The sequence below is a fragment of the Oncorhynchus keta genome, chromosome 11 (genome assembly GCF_023373465.1).
Source record: "Oncorhynchus keta strain PuntledgeMale-10-30-2019 chromosome 11, Oket_V2, whole genome shotgun sequence".
Taxonomy (NCBI): Eukaryota; Metazoa; Chordata; class Actinopteri; order Salmoniformes; family Salmonidae; genus Oncorhynchus; species Oncorhynchus keta.
In genome coordinates this window covers 19,153,406-19,179,421 of record NC_068431.1, presented here as the reverse complement: position 1 = coordinate 19,179,421, position 26,016 = coordinate 19,153,406, and the positions used below count along the sequence as shown (strand labels likewise).

At 40.8% G+C, this 26,016-nt stretch overlaps 1 protein-coding gene and 1 long non-coding RNA gene across 3 annotated transcripts; one reads left to right on the top strand and one right to left on the bottom strand.

The window, feature by feature from the left end:
• The first annotated feature begins 11,019 nt into the window (after nt 1-11,019).
• LOC127933102 (uncharacterized) lies at nt 11,020-21,492 on the top strand. Its single transcript, XR_008147400.1, has 3 exons — nt 11,020-12,633; nt 19,773-19,818; nt 21,347-21,492. It is a non-coding gene; the product is annotated as an uncharacterized LOC127933102 (long non-coding RNA).
• Nucleotides 14,858-24,021, bottom strand: klhl35 (kelch-like family member 35). Of its 2 annotated transcripts, none has more exons than XM_035779806.2 (7): nt 23,754-24,021; nt 21,963-22,855; nt 21,322-21,506; nt 20,527-20,645; nt 20,127-20,315; nt 15,662-15,850; nt 14,858-15,097 (listed from the first exon to the last, which is right to left on the bottom strand). In XM_035779806.2, the coding sequence occupies exons 1-7, from the start codon at nt 23,772-23,774 to the stop codon at nt 14,900-14,902; spliced, it is 1,794 nt and encodes a 597-aa protein (XP_035635699.1). In that variant the 5' UTR covers nt 23,775-24,021; the 3' UTR covers nt 14,858-14,899. The 2 variants fall into 2 exon arrangements, with proteins under 2 accessions (XP_035635699.1, XP_035635700.1); XM_035779807.2 differs by having other exon boundaries at nt 23,768-24,021.
• Between the last annotated feature and the right edge of the window lie 1,995 nt (nt 24,022-26,016).

Here is a 26,016-nt window from a genome sequence, read left to right as displayed (position 1 = left end):
ACTTATCCTCTTGCTCTTTTGCACCCTAGTAGCTATATTCTCTACTCTCTCATCATCATCTGCACATCTGTCATTACAGTGTTAATGCTAAATTGTAATTATTTCAACTCCATGGTCTATTCTGCCTTACCTCCCTACTCTTCTACATTTGCACACACTGTACATAGATTTTTCTATTGTGTTATTGACTGTACGTTTGTTTATGTGTAACTCTGTTTTGTCGCACTGATTTGCTAAATCTTGACCAGGTCACAGTTGTAAATGAGAACGTATTCTCAACTGGCCTACTTGGTTAAATAAAGGTAAAATAATAATAATAATAAAAACAGTACCAGTCAAAAGTTTGGTCCCACCTACTCATTCAAGGGTTTTTCTTTATTTTTACTCTTTTCTACATCAAAACTCACAATTCCCACGTGAAGCATGGAGGAGGAGGTGTGATGGTGCTTTGCTGGTGACACTGTCAGTGATTTATTTAGAATTCAACGCACACTTAACCATTATGGCTACCACAGAATTCTGCAGCGATACACCATCCCATCTGGATTGCGCTTAGTGCTACTATCATTTGTTTTCAACAGGACAATGTCCCAACACACCTACAGGCTGTGTAAGGGCGATATGACCAATAAGCAGAGTGATGGAGTGCTGCATCGGATGTCCTGGCCTCGACAATCACCCGACCTCAACCCAATTGAGATGGTTTGGCATGAGTTGGACCGCAGAGTGAAGGAAAAACAGACAACAAGTCCTCAACCAATGTGGGTACTCCTTCAAGACTGTTGGAAAAGCATTCCAGGTGAAGCTGGATGAGAGAATGCCAAGAGTGTGCAAAGCTGTCATCAAGGCAAATGATGCCTACTTTGAAGAATCTAAAATGTATATTCATGTAAAAAAAATTGTTTAACTACATGATTCAATTTGTGTTATTTCATAGTTTTGATATCTTCGCTACTATTCTACAATGTAGAAAAAAGTATAATAAAGAAAATCCCTTGAATGAGTAGGTGTGTCCAAACTTTTGACACGTATTATACATACACACTATACGTGCTTGCACACACACAAACACACACACACACACACACACACACACACACACACACACACACACACACACACACACACACACACACACACACACACACACACACACACACACACACACACACACACACACACACACACACACTCCCTCTCTTTCTCCCTCTTTCCCTTTCTCTCTCTTTCTCTTACACACACTCACACACAAAACACACACACACACACACACACACTCCCTCTCTTTCTCCCTCTTTCCCTTTCTCTCTCTTTCTCTTACACACACTCACACACACACAAACACACACACACACACACACACACACACACACACACACACACACACACACCCTCTCTTTCTCCCTCTTTCCCTTTCTCTCTCTGTCTCTTACACACACTCACATACATGCTCTCTGTTTTTGAATACCGCTGATTAATTATGTACCAGTAACCGTAACTATGCAGAGTAGAATAATTACATGTTATTCACATATGATGGCTATCTAGAGAAACCATGGAGAATATATATAGAATGTTGGGCAAATGCCCTGCTCTGCTCAAGTGGAATGCATATTTTCAAGTATTGTGGTGGCAGTTGTCGTTCTGCCCCTGAACAGACAGTTAACCTACTGTTCCTAGGCCGTCATTGAAAATAAGAATTTGTTCTTAACTGACTTGCCTGGTTAAATAAAGGTAAAATAAAAATAAAATAAAAAGTTTTATCAAATCAAACTTTATTTTCCACATGCGCCGAATACAACAAGTGTAGACTTTCTGTGAAATGCTTACTTACAAGCCCTTAACCAACAGTGCAGTTCAAGAAGAAACTGCACTGGGTCCAATGTTATGTGGCTCAGTTGGTTGAGCATGGTGCTTGCAACGCAAGAGTCGTGGGTTCGGTTGACCAGGATGAAAAGGTATGCAAATGTATGTACTCACTACTGTAAGTCACTCTAGAAACAGTAAGAGCGTCTGCTAAATGACTAAAATGTAAAATGTCTTGTTAGTGGGAGGGACTGGGGGGTTTGTCAGGATCGAAAGGAGCATGGCCCAGGTAAAAAGGTGGTCAACCCGCCTTCTGAAAACCTAAACCTGGGATAGTTTTATTTTTCAGCTGGACAATTACACAAATTGTAATGCCAAAGACACACTAGAATGGCTATCTAAGAGGTGTTGGGTGTTCCTGAGTGGTCCAGTCTAAAATTTGTTTGAAAATCACAGTCAAAGTTGGAATATTGCTGTCCAGTTGGTAGATCATGGTACTTGTAATGCCAGGGTAGTGGGTTCGATTCCCAAGACCACCCATACGTAAAATGGATATACACTGGAGGGAAACATGTTGGATGGGTGGGAGGTTAGGGGTGGAGGCTCATTTTATTTTTAATTCTCTTTACATACTCAATTTATTGTTACTTTTTGGCTCTGTAATGCGAGCTAACTATTAAAATATGAATTTGTGTATTGTGCATGTGGTCCCCCCCTCCCAACCTCAACAAGAAAATACTTTTTTATATAAAGATTTGGTCACAAATTAGCCTAGTATCAAGATCTTCCTCCTGGTGATTCATTGTAAGAAGTAAGAAGTTGCCCATATGACGTGATGAAAGTGATGCCTATTTATCGCCATCATCGCTGTTCTGGAGAATGAGATTAGCATTAGTATCTACAACATCTCAGTCCTGAATATTCCGTGGAAGAGGCATGTTGACAGCACTGTGACGTTTTCAGTAGCAGTGTGTGGGTAAAATCCCTGGGGAAGCCAATCCAGGGAAAATAAGCAATATGCCAACCTATGTGGTGTGACAATTGCGTTGTTTGCTATATAACCTGTTTGTTCATATGCCTAGACACTGTGATATATAGGCCTAAGGATGAGACAATAAGAAGACACAGTGGCATAATAAATTTAACAACACCTTGGTTTCATCACAAAACCAGAGATCAACATCTGTTCAGGTAAAATCCACAAAATATGTTGCATGTAACAAACATTTACATGCCCTACAGCAAGTTAATGTTTCCCACATTTTCAAAATGAAAAACAAACAACTAATGATTTAGAAGCACAGAGTTACCGCAAGTCGCAAAGTCCACTATTCCAGCCAATCACTTTTGCTAAGTCTAATTCAGTAACAACGAAAAGATACAAAAAACAATTTAGTCCAATCAACGTGAGCTAAATATTTGTCTGTCTATGGTAGATGTGGCTGTCCATGGCACTAATTTCTCTGTGTGTGTGTGTGTGTGTGTGTGTGTGTGTGTGTGTGTGTGTGTGTGTGTGTGTGTGTGTGTGTGTGTGTGTGTGTGTGTGTGTGTGTGTGTGTGTGTGTGTGTGTGTGTGTGTGTGTTTGTGCTTGCAAGTAGAAAAAAACATGTTGACACCCTAGTTGTAGAGAAATGCCAATGCCATCCTCCTCTTTCATGTTGCCTAAACTGCCTATGACTCAATCACACAGTACACGCTTTTAGTTTTTGTTGTCCTTGGCTACCTGGCTAAAATACTTGCTCGCTAGCCTAACTTCCTTTCATGGGAAACTGAAGAGAGAAACTGAAAGAGAGCAGCTCTCCAGTTAGGCTGGTCTGTGATTCACAGACACCTTTCCTGGTCATAGGAATAAGGCAACCTCACAGAGAGTTACACACACTAAATAACTTTATTTCCAGAGGACTTATGAGATGGATGTGGTTCTGTAATGAGATGAATTAATATACTAATAAACAGCATGAGACTGAATCAGTAATAGCATTAGAGCAATAATAATTGACTGTATCAGGAGATGGTGACATATGCAAAGGACTGTATAACACATACAGTTGAAGTCGGAAGTTTACATACACCTTAGCCAAATACATTTAAACTCAATTTTTCACAATTTCTGCCATGTAAAAATTCCCTGTCTTAGGTCAGTTAGGATCACCACATTATTTTAAGAATGTGAAATGTCAGAATAATAGTAGAAAGAATGATTTATTTCATCTTTTATTTATTTCAGCACATTCCCAGTGCGTCATAAGTTTACATAAACTCAATTATTATTGGGTAGATTTGCCTTTAATTTGTTTAACTTGGGTCAAACATTTTGGGTAGCCTTCCACAAGCTTCCCACAATAAGTTGGGTGAATTTTGGCCCATTCCTCCTGACACAGCTGGTGTAACTTTGTCCGGTATGTAGCCCTCCTTCCTTGCATACACTTTTTCAGTTCTGCCCACAAATTTTCTACGGGATTGAGGTCAGGGCTTTGTGATGGCCACTCCCAATACCTTGACTTTGTTGTCCTTAAGCCATTTTGCTACAACTTTGGAAGTATGCTTGGGGTCATTGTCCATTTGGAAGACCCATTTGCGACCAAGCTTTAACTTCCTGACTGATGTCTTGAGATGTTGCTTCAAAATATCCACATACTTTTCTCACCTCATGATGCCATCTATTTTGTGAAGTGCACCAGTCCCTCCTGCAGCAAAGCACCCCCACAACATGATGCTGCCACCCCTGTGCTTCACGGTTGGGATGGTGTTCTTTGGTTTGCAAGCCTCCCCCTTTTTCCTCCAAACATAACAATGGTCATTATGGCCAAACAGTTCTATTTTTGTTTCATCAGACCAGAGGACATTTCTGTCAGGTGTCCTTCCCCTCCAGCAACCTCCCTAGCAACCTATCAGTGCCCACTGGCAGTTTGGTCACTGGCAGTTTGGGGAGACAGTTTATGAGCCCCTAGTCATCCTGGCACTATAGGGGGAATGGGTGGAGTGAGCTGTATGACATTTTAAAACTCACAGGCAGGGAAATCCATAACAGAAAGGTTTCTGGATCAAATCCTTGAGCTGACAAGGTAAAAATCTGTCGTTCTGCCCCGAGCAAGGCAGTTAACCCACTGATCCCCCGGGCGCCGAAGACGTGGATGTTGATTATGGCAGCCCCCCGCTCCTCTCTGATTCAGAGGGGTTGGGTTAAATGCGGAAGACACATTTCAGTTGAATGCATTCAGTTGTTCAACTGACTAGGTATCCCCCTTTCCCGTTTCTCTTTCCATTCAATGCTATGGGCGGCAACAATGTCATACTCTTTTTGACCAGACAGCATCAAATAGATGGGCTACACATACTGAGACAGAGGGGCGCTGTTTTGTTCAATTGGATGCTTTCTAGTGTGAGATACATTCAGCCTCTTGCAAATTGAAGGACATTTATGAAACACTGAGATCAATTATTTTCTTTCTTGGTCATTTTTTCGGGGAAGCCTTGTCATCCATGAATATACACCACTGTTACAAGTGGACCTAAACCATGCCAGGACAATTCACCCCACACCCTAACATATTATTTGTATACTTCATTTACTCAAGTATTTCCTTTATTTAGTCAATTACCAGTTGCCTACAGTCGAGAAGGCCTCCATTTAGCCAGCATGCACACCAAATATAGTCTACAGCTTGTTGCTTTGTTGCCATAGACATGTAATCCATAGAAGGGTTTTGGAACCCCTGGCAGTTTGACTATTAAACTTGTGTGTGTTACAACTTCTAACAGTGGTGAGTGGAGGAGTCAAGCGCAGAGAGCAGGTAATTCAGTTCGTGGATATTTCATTCCATAGACTGTGGAGTGTCGTGGAAATTTCCTCTATTTACCAAATCATGGGAGCAAACCACACACACACGTCAGAGTTAGTTATAAAATTCCATCTTTAATTATATGAGCTCTATCACAATCCTGTGACTCTCAGATAAATTCAGTGTCTCCCCAGTGAATTCTCTGAGAGTCCCCTTACAATGCAACTGAGTTCCTTTAATAGCAAAGACACCCATAGTCAGACAGCATAGACATAATTCATCGTTCAGCTTTGTCTCCTTTCCCAAAACCCCAGAACCATAAACCAATCCTCCAAATCAACAGGCATATATCAAATTGTCATTTAGATACAACCACTCTAAATACAAACTCCTGGACACACTCACGGATAGGAGAGTGATCCTACAGGTCAACAAAGAGGGAGCATAGAATGATTCCAGACACTGCAACCCCTCCTTTCCCCACTGGGAAAGTTAGGGAGTATAAGATATGTTTACACATGATGACACTTTGACCTCTCCCCTCTCATGTGGCCCATGCAACTTAGTTTTGACATAGAACAGATAACTGCAACCTCGCCACAGAATTACACAAAAATACCATTCTGATGGGAAGTAACTTACACACATTTGATGAATATTAAACATCTTACAAATGTTACCAACATATTCTGATAATTCCACGACAGGAGCCACGACATGCAAAACACCAGGGCGCATGAAACAACCCGTCCCAAAATACAACAGGCGCACAGTGTTTCCGCCGACACATTGGTGTGGCTGGCTTCCGGGTTGGATGGCGCTGTGTTAAGAAGCGGTGCGGCTTGGTTGGGTTGTGTATCGGAGGATGCATGACTTTCAACCTTCGTCTCTCCCGAGACTGTACGGGAGTTGTAGCGATGAGACAAGATAGTAGCTACTAAACAATTGGATACCACGAAATTGGGGAGAAAAAGGGGTAAAATTCAAAAAGAAAAAAACAGTGTTTACGGGCATATTCAATCTCTCCCTGTCCCAGTCTGTTGTCCCCACATGCTTCAAGATGGACACCATTTTTTCCTATACCCAAGGCGGCAAAGATAACTGAATTTAATGACTTAATTTAATTTAAGCACTCACCTCTGTCATCATGAACTGCTTTGAGAGACTAGTCAAGGATCATATCATCACCTCTACCTTACCTGCCACCCTAGACCCACTGCAATTTGCCTCCTCTCCGCTGATCCTCATCAATGTATTTGAGAGACAAGTGCTCATTATGCAAATGTATTTATGCTTTCAATAAACATTGGAGACTAAATATTGCTTACATGTTTTCAACAATCTAAGCCAACCCCGTCTACTTTGTCCCATCGTTGTGCACGAGTCGCTAAACAACCTTTTAAGGTTGGTTGAATAATGGTTTATAAATACACTTAAAATGGTCATAAGACAAACTCTTATTCCATCATGTAATCTTGCAAGGGTTTCACTGTTGAGGAACATTCTCACTTTTGGATTGGTTACATTGGTGCAATTATTTATTTATCCCAGGAAATGAGGATCTGCCCATCTAGATCAAGATCTGCCCATCTATGCAACACGCTCAAAATAACATCAACCTCAAATGTGCCCACGTGTTGACACTGACGTCATGTAACAGTGCAAAAATAATGGGGTCAAAAAGGTCCGTGTGCAAAATACAGACATGAAAGATTGACGCGAAGTGTTGTAGGTCAAAAATGGCAACACATGAGAAAGCACGTTTCCCATGCTAGTTGTTAAGCTTTTTTGGATACATGAATTCTGCTGGACGATTTGGCATAGGTAGTTAGCTAGCGTTTAGCATGCGTCAACACAAGCACTATCAATGTTAGCTGGATAACATAACAACTAGCTGGGCCTGACTAGCTATATTCAATTCAATTCAAGGGGCTTTATTGGCATGGGAAACATGTGTTAACATTGCCAAAGCAAGTGAGGTAGATAATATACAAAAGTGAAATAAACAATAAAAATGAACAGTAAACATTACACATACAGAAATGTAAAAACAATAAAGACATTACAAATGTCATATTATACATATATATATATATATATATATATATATATATATATATACAGTGTTGTAACAATGTACAAATGGATAAAGAACACAAGGGAAAATAAATAAGCATACATATGGGTTGTATTTACAATGGTGTTTGTTCTTCACTGGTTGCCCTTTTCTTGTGGCAACAGGTCACACATCTTGCTGCTGTGATGGCGCACTGTGGAATTTCCCCCAGTAGACATGGGAGTTTATCAAAATTGGATTTGTTTTAGAATTATTTGTGGATCTGTGTAATCTGAGGGAAATAATGTATCTCTAATATGGTCATACGTTGGACAGGAGGTTAGGAAGTGCAGCTCAGTTTCCACCTCATTTTGTGGGCAGTGTGCACATAGCCTGTCTTCTCTTGAGAGCCAGGTCTGTCTACGGCGGCCTTTCTCAATAGCAAGGCTATGCTCACTAAGTCTGTACATAGTCAAAGTTTTCCTTAAGTTTGGGTCAGTCACAGTGGACAGGTATTCTGCCACTGTGTACTCTCTGTTTAGGGCCACATAGCATGTGTCAAGTAATTGTCTTTTTGTTTTCTCATGATTTGGTTGGGTCTAATTGTGCTGCTGTCCTGGGGCTCTGTGGGGTCTGTTTGTGTTTGTGAACAGAGCCCCATGACCAGCTTGCTTAGGGGACTCTTCTCCAGGTTCATCTCTCTGTGGGTGATGGCTTTGTTATGGAAGGTTTGGGAATCGCTTCGTTTTAGGTGGTTGTAGAATTTAACAGCTCTTTTCTGGATTTTGATAATTAGTGGGTATCGGCCTAATTCTGCTCTGCATGCATTAGTTGGTGTTTTACGTTGTACCTGGAGGATATTTTAGCATAATTCTGTATGCAGAGTCTCAATTTGGTGTTTGTCCCATTTTGAGAAGTCTTGGTTGGTGAGTGGATCCCAGACCTCACAACCGTAAAGGGCAATGGGCTCTATGACTGATTCAAGTATTTTTAGCCAGATCCTAACAGGTATGTTGAAATTTATGTTCCTTTTGATGGCATAGAATGCCCTTCTTGCCTTGTCTCTCAGATCGTTCACAGCTTTGTGGAAGTTACCTGTGGCGCTGATGTTTAGGCCAAGGTATGTATAGTTTTTTGTGTGCTCTAGGGCAACAGTGTCTAGATGGAATTTATATTTGTGGTCCTGGTGACTGGACCTTTTTTGGAACACCATTATTTTGGTCTTACTGAGATTTACTGTCAGGGCCCAGGTCTGACAGAATCTGTGCAGAAGATCTAGGTGCTGCTGTAGGCCCTCCTTGGTTGGTGACAGAAGCACCAGATCATCAGCAAACAGTAGACATTTGACTTCAGATTCTAGCAGTGTGAGGCTGGGTGCTGCAGACTTTTCTAGTGCCCGCGCCAATTCATTGATATATATGTTGAAGAGGGTGGGGCTTAAGCTGCTATATGCCTAAACTATAGAAATCATGATGATGATGGTAACTAGGGGTAATGTATAGTGTCTATGAAAACTGTCATACTCTTCTTCTCTGATTAAAAAACATGAGCTGGCGCACCCAGAAAAAATGTGTTTGTGTGGAGGTGCTGACTAACGGCGGTTTATTTTGATAGTTTATACTCTTCTTCTCTTCCACAGATTCCCAAAATGTCTCAGACTCCAGGAATGGGAAAATGCTTACAAGAAAGAAACGGATGAAGACAGAGACTGAGTTGTCGATTTCCATTGTTTCTTGTAATGTTAAAAATGGAAGAAAAAGACAATCCCGTTTTTCTAAATTAGCTAGCTATCTAGGCTACTCACCATACTTTAGGCTACAGATTTGAGTAACCTCTAGAATAGTTATTTTTATGTTATTGAGTAGACCTATATATCCTTGTTTAATGTAATTCAACAAATGATTAATCTAACAACAAAAATCCTTATTGTTTTGTAAGAAATATAAGGTATTTTTTACATGTTGCAATAAAATGTACTAAAGTAGAAACTCTTATTTGTTTGTAGGTATTTTCAATTGGTAATGAGTAATTATATAGAAATGTATCATAGGTATCTGTAAAGTTACACTTCACTTCAAATAGCTAAATCCTGTGTAAGAACTATCGACAACTTTGTATTTATTACAGATATGTAAGTACACCTCAAGATACCCTTCATTTTAACTAGCCAAATCCTGTGTAACACTTAGTAATTACATTGTACTTATGCAGATATTACATGTACTCTCTGGTGTACTTGTGGGTTTATCCTCTGACTCAGATGGCAAGGAGGTTCAGGTTGTCATAATGGGTAATCTAGATTAAAAAGCATGAGCTGGCACACACCCAGAAAAATTTGTTTGTGTGGAGGTGCTGACTAACGGTGAATAATGGTAATCTACACAATAATTATACGTTTGTTTTTAAATTATAATCTGTTATGACAGCCGTATGGTAGACCCCAGTCAGAGGTTTATCTATGTCTGATCTGTTATTGTAAACCCAACCAAATGAACCCAGATGGTACACTTTTTGGGGACAAGTGCTAGCAACCACATGTGGAGTGGAGATTTTGAAGAGTGCACATTCACGGGTAGGTAATTAAAGCCTATTGATCCACCAACCTCTGTAATCTTGGACACCCAGCACATCTGTCGACAAGAGATTACAACCTTGTGACAGTTATCACTGAATCAGATGCAGCTGAGAAGAAACTACACACTGAATTGGAGATTTTAGGGGAAACTTTCCCATGTGTAACAAGTATTTGCTACTCCTCTGTAATTACAGACCGCAATAACCACCCCAGTTATTATTACATGTTGTTATTACAGTGTAACTATGAGCTATTACAATGAACTACAATACTTGTTACAGTGTAATTAAACATGCAATTACACTGTAATAAGGACCCCTTAAAATGAAGTGTTACCCTACTTTCATAAGAAGACATTCCTATCTACAGTACCTTTTCAATTTCACCATTTCAGGTCAGTTCTCTAAGGAAGCTTGAGAGGGATGTTGCCTTAGGTTTTCTAAGAAACTTCAAAACTGGTCTGATGGTGACTTGTTTGTTTGTTCCCGTACATCAGTCCCATAATAGCAGTAGAGTAAAGATAGATATATGATACCACTGTGCCATCTCTGGAATGTAACCAGACGCTTCCATGAAAAAGAGAGGATTAAGATAACAGATGATGTCACAACAGCTCTTACAGCAGAAAAATACAATTTCTTATCATACTCAAGAGTCAGTCGTAAAATATTTTGGCAAATGCGATGACCACCTTAGGGTTTCTGAGGTGAGGACCCTGGAGGTTGACGAAATTATTTCCAATTGCTGTTCCTCTCAGTTCCAATTAGTGTCTTAACAATGTCTCAATTGTCTAAATAATAGTAAAAACGTCCAATGGCATGTTTTCATGGATGCCAAGGGAAGCCAGGCCTCCCCAAAAATCTAACTGAAAACTGTCTGAGATTGTAGCTCACCATAACAGCACTGTTGCAGACTACAGGGAACATTGTCAGTTTCAATTATCTGATATCTATTTATCCAGAAATGTATTCAATACCTTCACTGTAGGAACATCCGCTTTATTGGAATCGCACACTTAAATTAGTAATAATCAAAAATACTTAACCTAGTCAGCCAAAAAACAGAAAACACTGGAAAACAATATTGGCATGTCAATCACATTGTATGGGTATGAGCTGGAAAGTTTGCACAGTGATTCCTTCATTCAAATGGAAAGTTAACTCAGCATTAGAATATAACTTCTTCTTTTTTTAAAAGTGATTAGGGAGTTCAGGTATATACATCATACACATACAGTATGTTTCATATTGAAGTATGGGATTCAGATTTGAGTGGAAAGTGTCATTCAATTCAAATTGTGACCTAGTTTCTTCATACACTAAAACATTTACAAAAAGGGAATTATGTGAATACATACAACTGACCAGGTTAGAGTGAAGATAAACGTTCAAATAAGTTTTATCTACAAAATAAGTATGGTTACTGTTAAAAAATAATTAATTTGTGCTGTGGTCAGTGTTCTGTCGTGGAAATTCAGTACTGAGAGAGACTTGGTCATTTCTTCAAACAATCATCTTTATGTAATATCAATTAATTATTGCAATAATGAAACCGTCGGCTGAGAGCCTAACTGATAAGGAATAAAGAGATATTATATAGGCCCTAAAAATGCTTAGTCAGTCATTTCTAACCTTCCCATAAGCCCCCTTGGTTGATGTCCTGGTTATCTGCATGGGATGTTGTTTTACTTCCATCCAGCTTAGTTTCCCAGATGCCAGGAAGATGAGAAAATGAGGCATTGTTCTAAACTCTTCCAGGTTATCTCTATCTCGGGTCACACACACCACATCTTGGAAAACAATATTGGCATGTCAATCACATTGTATGGGTATGAGCTGGAACGTTTACACAGTGATTCCTTCATTCGAATGGAATGTTAACTCAGCATTAGAATACAATAAAAGGAACACACCACATCTTGTCTATGAAGTGCCAACTTTAGGTTTTTATCAGCAAGCCATTGTCAGCTCAAGCAAAACCCATTTTCCTTGACCATACGCCCAGACTAACTGCAGGAAGCTAGAGTGGAAACCATCTCTTCAACAGTTGCCAGCCCATGCTTCAAAAGACTCCTCTCAGTTAACTCAGAAAGAGAGTCCTAAGAACCTTACTCTATTTCATAAAACAACAATTTGGTGTATAAACATAACATAATCTTGTAATTATGCTATCACAGTTCATAAAAGTACTGTTCTGTTTTCTCTTTTGATAACTTGGTCATTGGGATCTGTGCGCATCACTGAAAGTTTATGGGCTCTATTAAATCCGTATCACGGAAGTTCAGCGTTACGGCGTGATTGAAATTGAAAGGCAACATTCCTGCGTTAGTGGAGACTGTATTCACGCGTCGGAAATTACCTTTACATTTCTATTACGCTTCAGCACTACAGGTTGAACAGAGCCCTGGATGTATGTAAGTCTCCCATTTACATCAATAAATGATTAAATCCGAGTTATGCATGTGGATCTCAAGTTAGGATTCATGTCAAGTGCTTGTTGATCAATGTCAGTTCATATGCTGTCAGTTATGAGGCAATAATTACTTAAAATGCAGGAACTGAAGGACCTGTCTGTTGTATTAAGTGCTAAGGGGTGAATCCTGACTACATATTTTCTAAGTCAAAATCATATTTGAGTGGAAATGAGGATTTGCCCCTTAGACTGTTTATAAGCAATACATACAAGTAGATGTGGTCACTAAACCATCACAAACATTTGTCTCAGATCATTTAACTGAACCTGAATCTAAATCAAAGCGTAGGTAAGGGTGGCCAGATGCCTACTTTTCTCATGCTTCAAATGACAGGAGACTACAGGTAGTGATAATTCATCAGAACACTAGAAGTCTCTATTTAGTTCATAAGAATTCTTGTTTCACTATCTGTTTCTAACCAGTAATTACAAGCCATCAACTGTGGAATGTAAGCCTGTGGAATGTAAGCCTGTGGAACGTAAGCCTTGATGTGATTTTATCATGTCTCATCTGCACTTGATATGGAATCTCCTCCCTCTTTGTATCTGTGTGGTATACCTGTCACAGCATTGTGCAATCTATATCTCCAAAATGGCACCCTACTCCCTATATAGTGCACTACTTCTGTTCAGAGCCTACACTATAGGGAATAGGGTGCCATTTGGGACACAAACAGAGTTGACAATGAGGCTCCTCATCTGACAGTCTTGTTGAGGTCATTGTCAGGATCGAGGCCAAATGGATAACAAGAAAAAAATGAAGGATGGCAGGTTCCTAAAGGTGCCATTTATTTTTTTTAAACAATTGGCACTCAAGGAAACCTTCCATTGAAGCAAGGTCACTAAAGTGAGCAAATGTGTAAGTGTATACCACCTTTCAAACGTTTGGAGTCACTTAGAAATGTCCTCGTTTTTGAAAGAAAAGCAAAAATGTTGTCCATTAAAATAACATAAAATTGATCAGGAATACAGTGTAGACATTGTTAAAGTTGTAAATGACTATTATAGCCGGATACTGCAGATTTTTTATGGAATATCTAGGCGTACTGAGGCCCATTATCAGCAACCATCACTCCTGTGTTCCAGTGGCACGTTGTGTTAGCTAATCCAAGTTTATAATTTTAAAAGGCTAATTGATCATTAGAAAAACCTTTTTCAATTATGTTAGCACAGCTGAAAACTGTTGTTCTGATTAAAGGAGCAATAAAACTGGCCTTTAGACTAGTTGTGTATCTGGAGCATCAGCATTTGTGGGTTCGATTACAGGCTCAAAATGGCCAGAATCATGTACACCGGGGCCACCCACTCCTCTTTCTATTCTGGTTAGGGCCAGTTTGCGCTATTCTGTGAAGGGAGTAGTACACAGCATCTTCAGTTTCTTGGCAATTTCTCGCATGTAATAGCCTTAATTGCTCAGAACAAGAATAGAATGACGAGTTTCAGAAGAAAATTCTTTGTTTCTGGCCATTTTGAGCCTGTAATCGAACCCTGAAATGCCTACGCTCCAGATACTCAACTAGCCTACAGAAGGCCAGTTTTATTGCTTCTTTATTTAGAACAACAGTTTTCAGCTGTGCTAACATAATTGCAAAAGGTTTTTCTAATGATCAATTAGCCTTTTAAAATTATAAACTTGGATTAGCTAACACAACGTGCCACTGGAACACAGGAGTGATGGTTGCTGATAATGGGCCTCCGTACGCCTACGTAGATATTCCATTTAAAAAATCTGCCGTTTCCAGCTACAACATTAACAATGTCTACACTGTATTTCTGATCAATTTGATGTTATTTTAATGGACGAAAAATTTGCATTTTTAAGTGACCCCAAACATTTGAACGGTAGTGTATGTTCTGGGCCTCTTCCTCAATGAAATGGCATCTAACAACATATTACATAAATACACAACTGACACGGCGTTGAAGCAACAACCTCAAAACGTGAGGTCTGGGGCGTCTCTTGTCGCCTCTTATCATTCTTGTGGTCTATAGATGGGGGAGGGAGTTGTAAGTACTTTCATCCAATAGTAGCAGGCTATGGGAACATGATTCAGTCAACTGCCAATCATCAGGCAGCAGCCCAGGTTCTGGGGTGAAGTTTCCCCTAGGTACAGAGCTAGGATCAGCTTCTCCTCCCCCAAAACTGACTTTAAACATTAGTATAACTGACCCATGATCAGTGTCTAGTGGCAACTTCCACCTACACCTCAGTGGGTCTTCTTTGGTGGCCACTGGGTGACAGTGACACAACCGTGGTAGCTGACACTGCGTGACATGGGCTTCTCGTCTGTCAGCTTGCCGCTCTCAGGACTGTAGGCCCAAACCTGGTCGGTGGCCGAGGCACAACTATCTCTCCCCCCGACGATGTAGACCTTCCCCTCACACACAGTCAGGCCACAGCTCTCCTGATAGACAGACACAGAGACATAAAGGTCAGGGGCCTTATTCATAAAGGGTCTCAGAGTAGGAGTGCTGATCTAGGATCAGGTCGCCCCTGTCCCTGTGATCTTGTTCATTATGTTCCAAAAGATAAAACTAAAAGATAAAATCCTAGATCAGCACACCTACTCTGAAAAGCCTCATGAAAACCATCCCAGGTTTCCTTTCCTTTGATAATATGTCATTTGGAACTTCCTGACTGAATGAATTTCAACCCATACAAGCCAAACTAATGTGTAACAGGCAGCTCCAAAATCATGTGGCTTTAGAAGCTTTACAACCCACAAATGATAAATGAATGGCCTACTGCTCCTCAACTCCTGTTTCTTCTCATATGTGGCCATATCAGAAATTATAATCCCATTCTCTGTACACGGGTGTCTACATAGGGATTGTTTTTGTTGTGATTTCAACAATTGTGATTGTAAATCCTTATCTGGCAATTGACAAACAGGAGTTGTCAAAAGCAAAGTGATTTCCCTATTTTATGTAACCCACTGGTTACACCTACTAGTATCAAATTCACTTACCAGCTTCATTGGCAAGTCCACCACTTTGCTCCAGTTATCGGTCTTTGGTGTGTAGCTGTAAATCTGGTCCAGGAGTCCTCCCACCACATAGATGGTGTTATTGTGTGCGGTGGCATTGATGCATCTCTGAGAGAAGGGACAGGATGACACATACTGCCATTGGTCCTCTTCTGTGTTATAGCATTGAACCTGCATGGACCATAGAATTACATTTAGAACATACACTATGACCAAACGTATGTGGACACCTGCTTGTCAAACATCTCATTGCAAAATCACTGGTATTAATATGGAGTTGGTTCCCCCTTTGCTGCTATAACAGCCTCCACTCTTCTGGGTAAGCTTTCCACTAGATGTTGGAACATTGCTGCGGGGACTTGCTTCAATTCAGCCACAAGAGCATTAGTAAGGTCGGGCACTGATGTTGGGCGATTAGGTCTGGCTTGCAGTCTGCATTCCAATTCATCCCAAAGGTGTCCGATGGAGTTGAGAGCAGGGCTCTGTGCAGGGCACTCAAGTTGTTCCACACCGATCTCGACAACTTCTGTATGGACCTCACTTTGTGCACAGAAATGGGCCTTCCCCAAACTGTTGCCACAAAGTTGGAAGCAAAGAATCATCTGGAATGTCATTGTATGCTGTAGTGTTAAGATTTCCCTTCACTGGAGCTTAGGGGCCTAGCCCCGAACCATGAAAAACAGCCCCAGACCATTATTCCTCCGCCCCCAAACTTTACAGTTGGCACTATGCGGTTGGTGATCTTAGGCTTGTGTGCGGCTGCTTGGGCACGGAAACCCATTTCATTAAGCTCCTGACGTTGCTTCTAGAGGCAGTTTGGAACTTGGTAGTGAGTGTTGCAACTGAGCGAGGACAGACTATTTTTACTCGCTACGCACTTCAGCACTCTGTGGTCCCGTTCTGTGAGCTTGTGTGGCCTACCACTTCGCGGCTGAGCCGTTGTTGCTCCTAGACATTTCCACTTCACAATAACAGCACTTACAGTTGACCGGAGCAGCTCCAGCAGGGCAGAAATTTGATTAACTGATATGTTGGAAAGGTGGCATCCTACGACAGTGCCACGTTGAAATCAAAATCACTGAGCTCTTCAGAGGGGTCATTCTACTGCCAATGTTTGTCTATGAAGATTGCATGGCTGTGTACTCGATTTTATACACCGGTCAGCAACGGGTGTGGCTGAAATAGCCGAAATCACTCATTTGAAGGGGTGTCCAAATACTTTTGTGTATATATTGTATAAAACAATCGGATCTCTATGGTATGGACAGCACAAGCAGGGTTGTTTAAGAGAAGGTTAAACATAAAATTAGGTGTGCTAGAGATATAGAGATCACATATTAGGCATTACATATTTTTTTTTACGTATGCATGTGTATATAAATAGCAAATTGTATCTTTATTATGTATTTTTAGACATTTAGTATGCCTAAAGGGTTTTCTTATAATACATTACTTTTGGGGATGGTTTCCTGATATTAAGACTAGTCTAGGAGTAAAATTAATTCTCAATTGAGAATCTCTATTGAAACTGCTTTTTAGTCCAGGACTATTCTGTGTCTGGGAAACTGGCCTAAAATGCACTGAACCTCTATGGACAGTAAAAGTAGGGTCTTGTAAGAAATGGCTTAACACTACATTTGACTAATACTACAGTATTGTGTGTGGCTTCCACATCAGCAGAACAACAGTGTCTCACTTTTTATTGATCTCTCTAAGGCTTTTGATTCAGATGATCATGCTATACTAAGGCAGAGATTGTCGAGTGTAGGTCTTTCGGAGCATGCAGTTGCATGGTTTGCTAACTATCTGTCTGATAAAACTCAGTGCACTCAATTTGATGGGCTTATGTCTGTTAAATTGCCTGTCTGGAATGGTGTGCCCCAGGGCTCTGTACTTGGTCCTCTCTTATTCACTATTTATATAAATTATTTAGACAAAAATGTCCAAAATGCACAACTTCATTTTTATGCTGATGATACTGTTATTTACTGTTGTGCCTCGTCTCTTACAAAAGCTTTCCAGAAAATGCAAACTCCTTTTTATACTGTTCAACATACCTTGTGTCAATTGAAACTTATCCTCAATACTGAGAAAACTAAACTAATGGTGTTTTATAATGCAAGAAATAGACCTCTGAACCTTTCACCTATTACTACCTGTCAGGGCAAGGAGATTGAGGTTGTAACCTCATATAAATATCTTGGAATTTTAATTGATGATGGCCTCTCTTTTAAATTGCATATTCAACAACTTACAAAAAAATTTAAGCTGAAATTGGGATTTTATTTTAGGAATAAAGCCTGTTTTTCTTTTGAAGCCAGAAGGAGGCTAGTATCAGCTACATTTATGCCTTTACTAGACTATGGGGATATTTTATATATGAATGCTTCCGCTCAGTGTTTGAGATCAATTGACACTCTTTACCATTGCACTTTAAGATTGATTTTAAACTGCAAAACCTTTAGGCACCAATGCACTTTGTATACCAGGGTTGCCTGGCCTTCTCTAGTCACTCGTAGGCTCAGTCACTGGTATACTTTTATTTACAAAGCCATTTTGGGTTTATTACCTTTTTATTTGTGCATTTTTATTGTTCAGAAATGTTGTTGGTACTCTTTGTTCGCTGGACTTTATCCTGCTAACTGTTCCAAATGTCCGAACTGAATTTGGTAAAAGGGCTTTTATGTACTCTGCGCCATCGTCTTGGGACACCTTACAAAATACTTTTAAACTGGAAGAACTTGTCCCGATTGGTGTTTTTAAATCACTGATGAAGGATTTTGAGGCTGATTCCCTGACCTGTCAATGTTTTAATTTGCTGTTTTATACTCTTGTGAACTCAATGGTTTTTACTAGATTACTTGTAGTTTTACATGTTGTCTGTCTGTAATTCTTTTGTAATGACTTTGTGCTGCCTATCTTGGCCAGGGCGCTCTTGAAAAAGATATTTTAATCTCAATTAGCCCTTCCTGGTTAAATAATAGTTAAATAAATAAATAAAAACAGCAGATCCATTTGACACAAATAGTGTGTCTGTTTTGTATGCAAATACTAAATGAGGGGGTTCTTAATGGAGTATGATAGTACTGACAGTTTGGAATGCTGCTGGTTTCCTGGAATCCATTCTAAGAATCGTGTTAAGGCAAGCCCTAAGGCATAAAAGAAAAGCATCTTTTGATCTTTAGAATTTGGTTATAGCCTACAGTCCAATGAGCATTACAGTATAGAGAACATCTTCAAATGGACAACAAGATATAACATGAAAGTAAGTAATGTGATTCTGAAGGTATTCTTTGGAAAAGGTCACTTCCATAACCACTTCCATGGCCAATTCCACAAAACTTTCCAAGACATTTCACAAAAGCAAAGCAAGGCTCTCTATGTCAGAATTTAAGAACCTTGGTTGACATTTAATATATCTACATAGGGAGTACTTGTCATTCCGTAATCCAGCTATTGTTTGTTTAAGCCGTTGTCTAAGTGTGGTGTGGACTACAATATTTATTTTAATTTATTTAACCTTTATTTAACTAGGCAAGTCAGTTAAGAACAAATTCTTATTTCACAATGATGGCCTACCCCGGCCAAACCCTCCCCTAACCGGACGACGCTGGGCCAATAACAACAACACGTGCTGGTAGATCATGAAATGTCAACAATATTGCTATTCTGTTCTTAAACTTTAACCGTGATTTCATGATACGTGTGAAGTAAAGCAAATAGTTTTAATGTAATAGTTTACCTCAACTCTCAATACCCTTTTCACACTACCATACCACCCAAACCGTACTGTGCTGGCTCAGGTCTTTTCTTTTCACACATGGTTCCAACAACTATGGTGAATGCATAACTCAGTTCGCCTCAGTTCAGTATTCTGAAAAGGGTAATCTAACCTCTACTGTATGCCTGACCCATTTCGGGCAGAAATTTTCCATAGGTACAGATTTTTTGCCCGTGCTACAGATGCCTATATCGGTCCATTAATACAGGACTAGTAAAGGCCCAGTGCACTACTTTTGTGTGGAGAAAAAAAATCTTCAAAAAACATAAAATGCATTATTAATGTGTATTTTTTTATTCCGATTTTTCACAGGGGCAGCAGCATCCTCAGCACCCCTACTTCCTGTGGCTATGTCCAGGTATGTCATGAAATTGCACAAGTGGGGGGGTGGGCATTTCCTCTTTTGTTCTCTATTGCTCCTCTATTGTTCCTCAAGCGAGGAGGCCGATGGCATAACGGAATCCCATCAGACTAACTCCTTGAATACCCTACTCCTTGAAGTTTGCTGTGTATTTTCATGTATTTATATTTGTGATATCGCTTTTCAACATTAAAAGTAAAACAATTGCTGGAGGGGGTCTTTAACCATTAGTGGGGGAAATGCAAAACTGACCCATGATCAGCGTCGAGGGGCAATTTCGCTCTACACCACAGATTAAAGCTCACCTTGTTGGTATTGCAGTCATTGTTCACGGCCCCACCAATGACGTAGAGCTTGCCAGAGCAGCCCACAAGAGCCGCTGAGCTCACGGCCAGCAGTAAAGGGGCTACAGTCCGCCACTGGTTGTCGTAGACGCTGTAGCACTCCACATTGGACAAGCGCTCCAGCCCATTGAAGCCTCCCACTGCATACAGCTACAACCACAAACACACACACAGCTTAACTCAGTACAATTCTTATTCTACCCAGTCAGTCTATGGTCAAATTGCAAACCAGCCTGCTCAGACTCTACAAATATTCATTATGGGAGATCTCCTAAGCGCTCACAACACTGACTTTGACTTAATCACAAATGGATGTCAATTATTATGGGGAGGGAGGCAACTGGAACAAAGGCAGGCTCACCTTTCCAAGCAGAGCAGCCATCTTGTGCCTCCACCTGGCCTTGGCCAAGGAGGCGACACGAACCCAGTGGTCCACCTGGGGCATGTACTTCCACACATCTGAGCTATTCAACTGGCCTCCTGCAGGACGATACAATCAAGTCAGGGTCAATATGAAGGCTATCAAGCATCTTAGAGTAGGAGTGCTCATCTAAGATCAGGTTTGCCATTTAGATCACAATGAATAAGATTGAATGGACACTCCTACTCTGAGACTATTGATACATATAGCCCCATATTTCAGAACTGAGACAGTGGCCATGTTTAATAACTTTCAAAAATGCCACTGCCTTGGGTTTTCTTATAGGCTGTGGACATGCCTGTCTGGGAAAATAAACCTAGAGCAGAGATGCTATGGAAAAGCAATTAAAGACATCCCACATCCCACAGAAAAACATGCATTTCCCTTTGAATAAGCAGAAGCTCTGTCAGTTGACAGTAGAACTGACGTAAGGTGTAAAAACAGGTTTGACAGCAATGTGCTTTGCACAATAACAAACATGGCTTGTTCACAGCTATTGCCCTGATAAAGTATGAATAGCTTATTATCTAGGGGACAGTTCCTAAACATCTACCATTACATAATAAAAATATTTTGGTAGCACTTTACATTACAGCATGGGATAAAGTTGTAATAACATGGTAATAGTATGTTCACAAGTAATTGTCAAAGATAAAATACTAATATAAACCTATAGTAATATGCACCATCGTCTCATCTTGTGACGATCAACATTTCCTTATAACAGTGGCACACCTGACACGTATACTTCATTCTGCAGCTCACAACTGGCAAACTCGGACTTAGAGTATCCTGGGATGGTGGCACCGGGCACCCACTCTTTTGTGTAAGGATTGAGTTTCTCAGTGAAGGACAGTCTGGAGAAGCCGTTTCTGTCACAGCCTCCGATCACCACGATCACCTCCGCTCTCCCCATGCACCTGAGCACAGACAGACCGACAGCCAGAGTGAATATATTTTAACTGAAGAACTGAGAACAAACTGGACAACAATACAGACTCCCTGAATATGTACTAGTATTTTTACAAATGTGACTATTAGTGATATGAGTCTACAGCAGAGAGACATACCAGAACTGTATTTTCGCTCATAGAAGAATTCCCTCTTCTCTCTCCTTTACTTTGTTTTGGTTTCAGGTTAGAAAAAAGGTAGCAAAATCCTGGTCCTGAAAGAAGCTATGTTCCAGCCTAGCACTTGATTTAACCAAATATCGTATCATCAATACTTTAATTAGCTGAACTAAATGTGTCTGCATTGGGCTGGGGAAAAAAGCCTCCACACCTCAGGACCAGTGTCAGCGACCACTATAGAGCATAATTGTACATACATACATAAGGCTGGCTAATGTTTTTGACACCAATAGCTTTAGTACTTACTTTCTCGGTCTGGTCCGCACAGAGTCCACTTCCCTCCCCAGGACATGGTACATCCTGGCCTCCTGCAGCAGTGGCCGGCACTCCCTGCAGTCCTGGACCAGGTCGTCCGACTCTATCACATTAACGAAGAAAACAGGGTCCACCAGAGGCAGACGCACTAGCTCCAACAGCTCCTGGAGGGCCGCTTTCCTTTCTGCGGGCACGTGGTGCACCCATTTCAGCACTGCCTCCACCAACACCTCCTCCTTGTCCACCTGGAGTTGCTCGCTGGTCAGAAGCTCCACCACACGCTCTTTGGCTAAGCTCAGGAACTCTTCGTGCTTGTAGACCTCCACAAAGTCCCTGTACAACATAGTCTGGCACTTGTCTGCCAGAGGCGTGATGAGGTATGAGCTAGCGAAGTCCATGATGCCTAGGCAGTTGGAGTGGTCCATACGCTCCTCCAGGAACTGCACACATGCCTTGCTGAGCACGCTGACACCCAGCATGTCGGCGGCGCCGAACACGCTTCCCACGTTGGCCTCATCCAGCACCGCCTTGCCCTCATACACGAAGTTGAGCACCGTCTCCATGGTGGAGGCACCTATGCCCTGGATGCGCACCAGCTGCTGGCGGCTCTCGCGGAGCTGCCCGTTGAACATCGTGCGGAAGTAGATGCTGCCGGCGCAGAGGATGGCGCGGTGGCATGGGAACTCACTGCTGTCCACCTGCAGGACCATGTCGGTGAAGGTGCCGCTGCGGCGGTAGACGTTGAGCACCTGGAGGATCTGTTCTGAGTGGCGTGGGCCCTCGCAGAAGCTCATCTCTTTCCACTGGGGATGTTGGTCGCCCTGAGGCAGAGGTTGAGGCTCACCAGCGCTTCCAAACCCCATGGTGAGGAATGGACGAGGGAGCTGGAGGGAGGGAGAGAGAAAGAGTGAGCGAAGATGAGAGTAGAGAAGGCTTCAAATTATTGGATTAATTAATGTTTTACAGTACTAGGTCTAATCTATATATTTTTTCATTTGGTGTTAAGAGTTCGACATTGAATAAAGCTGATTTTAACATTTCAATTAAAGTGAAATCTGACTTTGATTTTATGGTGAACTATCCCTTTCATTGCATATGCTTTATAATTAAAGTCACTTGTACACAGAATAAGACCACTGTAGCATACATTTTATGGTTGCTCGTTTTGAATTGGTAGACGATTGTGCACCGATAACACAATAATAAGCCATCTACATGCACAGGCGGCACAGCATGAAATTTGATAGCCATGCACAGCAGCTGCTCCCTGCACGATAATATCACCGCCGGGATAGCCAATCAGCCTTCCAGGCAGCATGCGCTGTTATGGTTCTGATCCACCCACACCCTTTGTCAATCTATTCGGGAATAAACGTGTATAGGCTATACTGCATTCACAACCTGGTCGTTGGCTTTTTTTGAATGTGGTATATAAAAAGTAAACATCTAAACGGAGTGTTTTCTTTATTTTGTACGATCGTGAAATAATAGGCTATTTACTTATTGACTGGAACAAACGTATTATTTGAATACAAATACGATTAAACATTCACTGCATAATACGAAACTATGGTTTGTTGTTCAGATAATTAACATTTCCATTAAAAAACAATAACATTAGCCTACAATATAACTGTTTTCCAAATAAGTGTTTATTTGGTTAAACTAGACACTCACATGCAAACTTATTTACTGAAAAAAATAGGCTAGATCTAAAATACAATAAGGTAATAAACGAAAAAATCAGACATGCACAATAGCACAACATATTATAAAATGTACCTTCAAGACTTCACCTGGCATGGATGGGAAATTAGGCTATGTTGCTTAAAACCAATAACGGTCGATCATTCAACGACAAGAGCAACTGTTCAGGTATCCTCTACAAAGGAAGTTACACACTAGGCTTTTTATATGATTGCCGACAGGGAAGATGCGAATACAAAAAATAAACAATAACCTGGAAGTTCACGTGAGGTATCCTGTGCAATATTAACCGTAGCCTAGCCTACCTGTCTCGACCACTGAGGTAGCGACTGAAAGAAAGGGGGAGGAGCGTAAGACAGCATCAGTTATGTCCAACAAACACAAAGGGGATAAATGATTTGCCTATGCCAGTAGGTCTACTGTGGAATTAGACGCATATTCCCCCACCCCTTTGTTACCCAGACCCAGTGCTTTTCACAGCCTACACAAAGCAGATTATTTCAGGTTTGTCTGAAAGGGGCCATCAGAGGTAGGCCTATTCCTGTTTTTTGGTTGCAAATCACATTTCCCTATGATATAATAACATATTATATGATATTCTATTTCATTCTATTATATTACATTCTTCTAAGACCTGAGTAGGGCTCCATGGAGGATTTTTATTGATGTGTGCCTCTCATCTGATCCTGTGCCCCTATAGGCATACAAAATAATAATAGTAATTGTACTTAATTTATATAGCGCTTCTCATTACAAAAATAATGTCAAACTGCATGAAAGCAAAAAATACAAAAAACAAATATACATTGATGGTCAGCTTCCAATGATGGAAAGGGAGTTGGAAAGGGAGTTGCAGTTTGGGTTGGAAAGAGTTTTAAATTATTTTAAAATAGAGTTTAAGTGTTATTTAAAACTAAAAGCACATTATTATCACTCGATTTTTTGGCAAAAAATAAATACAAAATAAAATATTTACATAAGTATCCAGACTCTTTGCTGTGAGACTCAAAATTGAGCTCAGGTGCATCCTGTTTCCATTGATCATCCTTCAGATTTTTCCACAACTTGATTGGAGTCCACCTGTGGTAAATTCAATTGATTGGACATGATTTGGAAAGGCACACACCTGTCTATATAAGGTCCCACAGTTGACAGTGCATGTCAGAACAAAAAACAATCAATGAGGTCGAAGGAATTGTCCGTAGATCTCCAAGACAAGATTGTGTCGAGGCACAGATCAGGGGAAGGGTACCAAAAACATTCTGCAGCATTGAAGGACCCCAAGAACACAGTGGCCTCCATCATTCATAAATGATCAAAGTTAGGAACTACCAAGACTCTTCCTTGAGCTGGCCGCCTGGCCAAACTGAGCAATCGGGGGAGAAGAGCCTTGGTCAGGGAGGTGACCAAAACCCCAATGGACACTCTGACAGAGCTCTAGGGTTCCTCTGTGGAGATGGGAGAACCATCCAGAAGGACAACCATCTCTGCAGCACTCCACCAATCAGGTCTTTATGGTAGTGACCAGACAGAAGCCACTCCTCAGTAAAAGGCACATGACAGCCCGCTTGGAATTTGCCAAAAGGTACCTAAGGACTCTCAGACCATGGGAAACAAGATTCTCTGGTCTGATAAAACCAAGATTGAACTCTTTGGTCTGAATGCCAAGCATCACATTTGGAGGAAACCTGGCACCATCCCTACGGTGAAGCATGGTGGTGGGGGCATCATGCTGTGGGGATGTTTTTCAGTGGCAGGGACTGGGAGATTAGTCAGGAACAAGGCAAAGATGAACAGAGCAAAGTACAGAGAGCTTTAGAATAAGGTTATAACGTAACAAAAGTGGAAAAAGTGTGTACTTTCTGAATGCACTGTTTTTCCTTTTGTTCATGTGGGAAAGGGCAGTTTGGAGTGCAATTGAGATTGTGTCATTTGTGGACACAAAGGGTATAATGTATTAGAGATCTTACCCGAGGGAGAGCAAATTATGAAGGGTATATTGTGGTTGAATCTGTGGCTGACTGGCTGTGTTTGTTTACATATTTCCTTGCCTGTTGTTTGGCTGTTTATGAAAGCCACAATCTGTAATTAGTTTTTCAGCCAAATGGGAGCTCCACCACTTGAACTTTTGCTTCAAAGCTAACTTGTGCTTTAGAAATGTATGAAGCTATGAATGCAAGGACTGATAATCCATGACATCAATATGATGGTTTTTAACATTCTGAAGATAACATTGTTGTGTAGGCTGACCTCATTTTTGATTGTGATGGGGTAAGAGTTGTACTAAGTTTATGAGGCATTTCTAAGTTAAAGTCTTCAAGAATCAATGGATACGAAT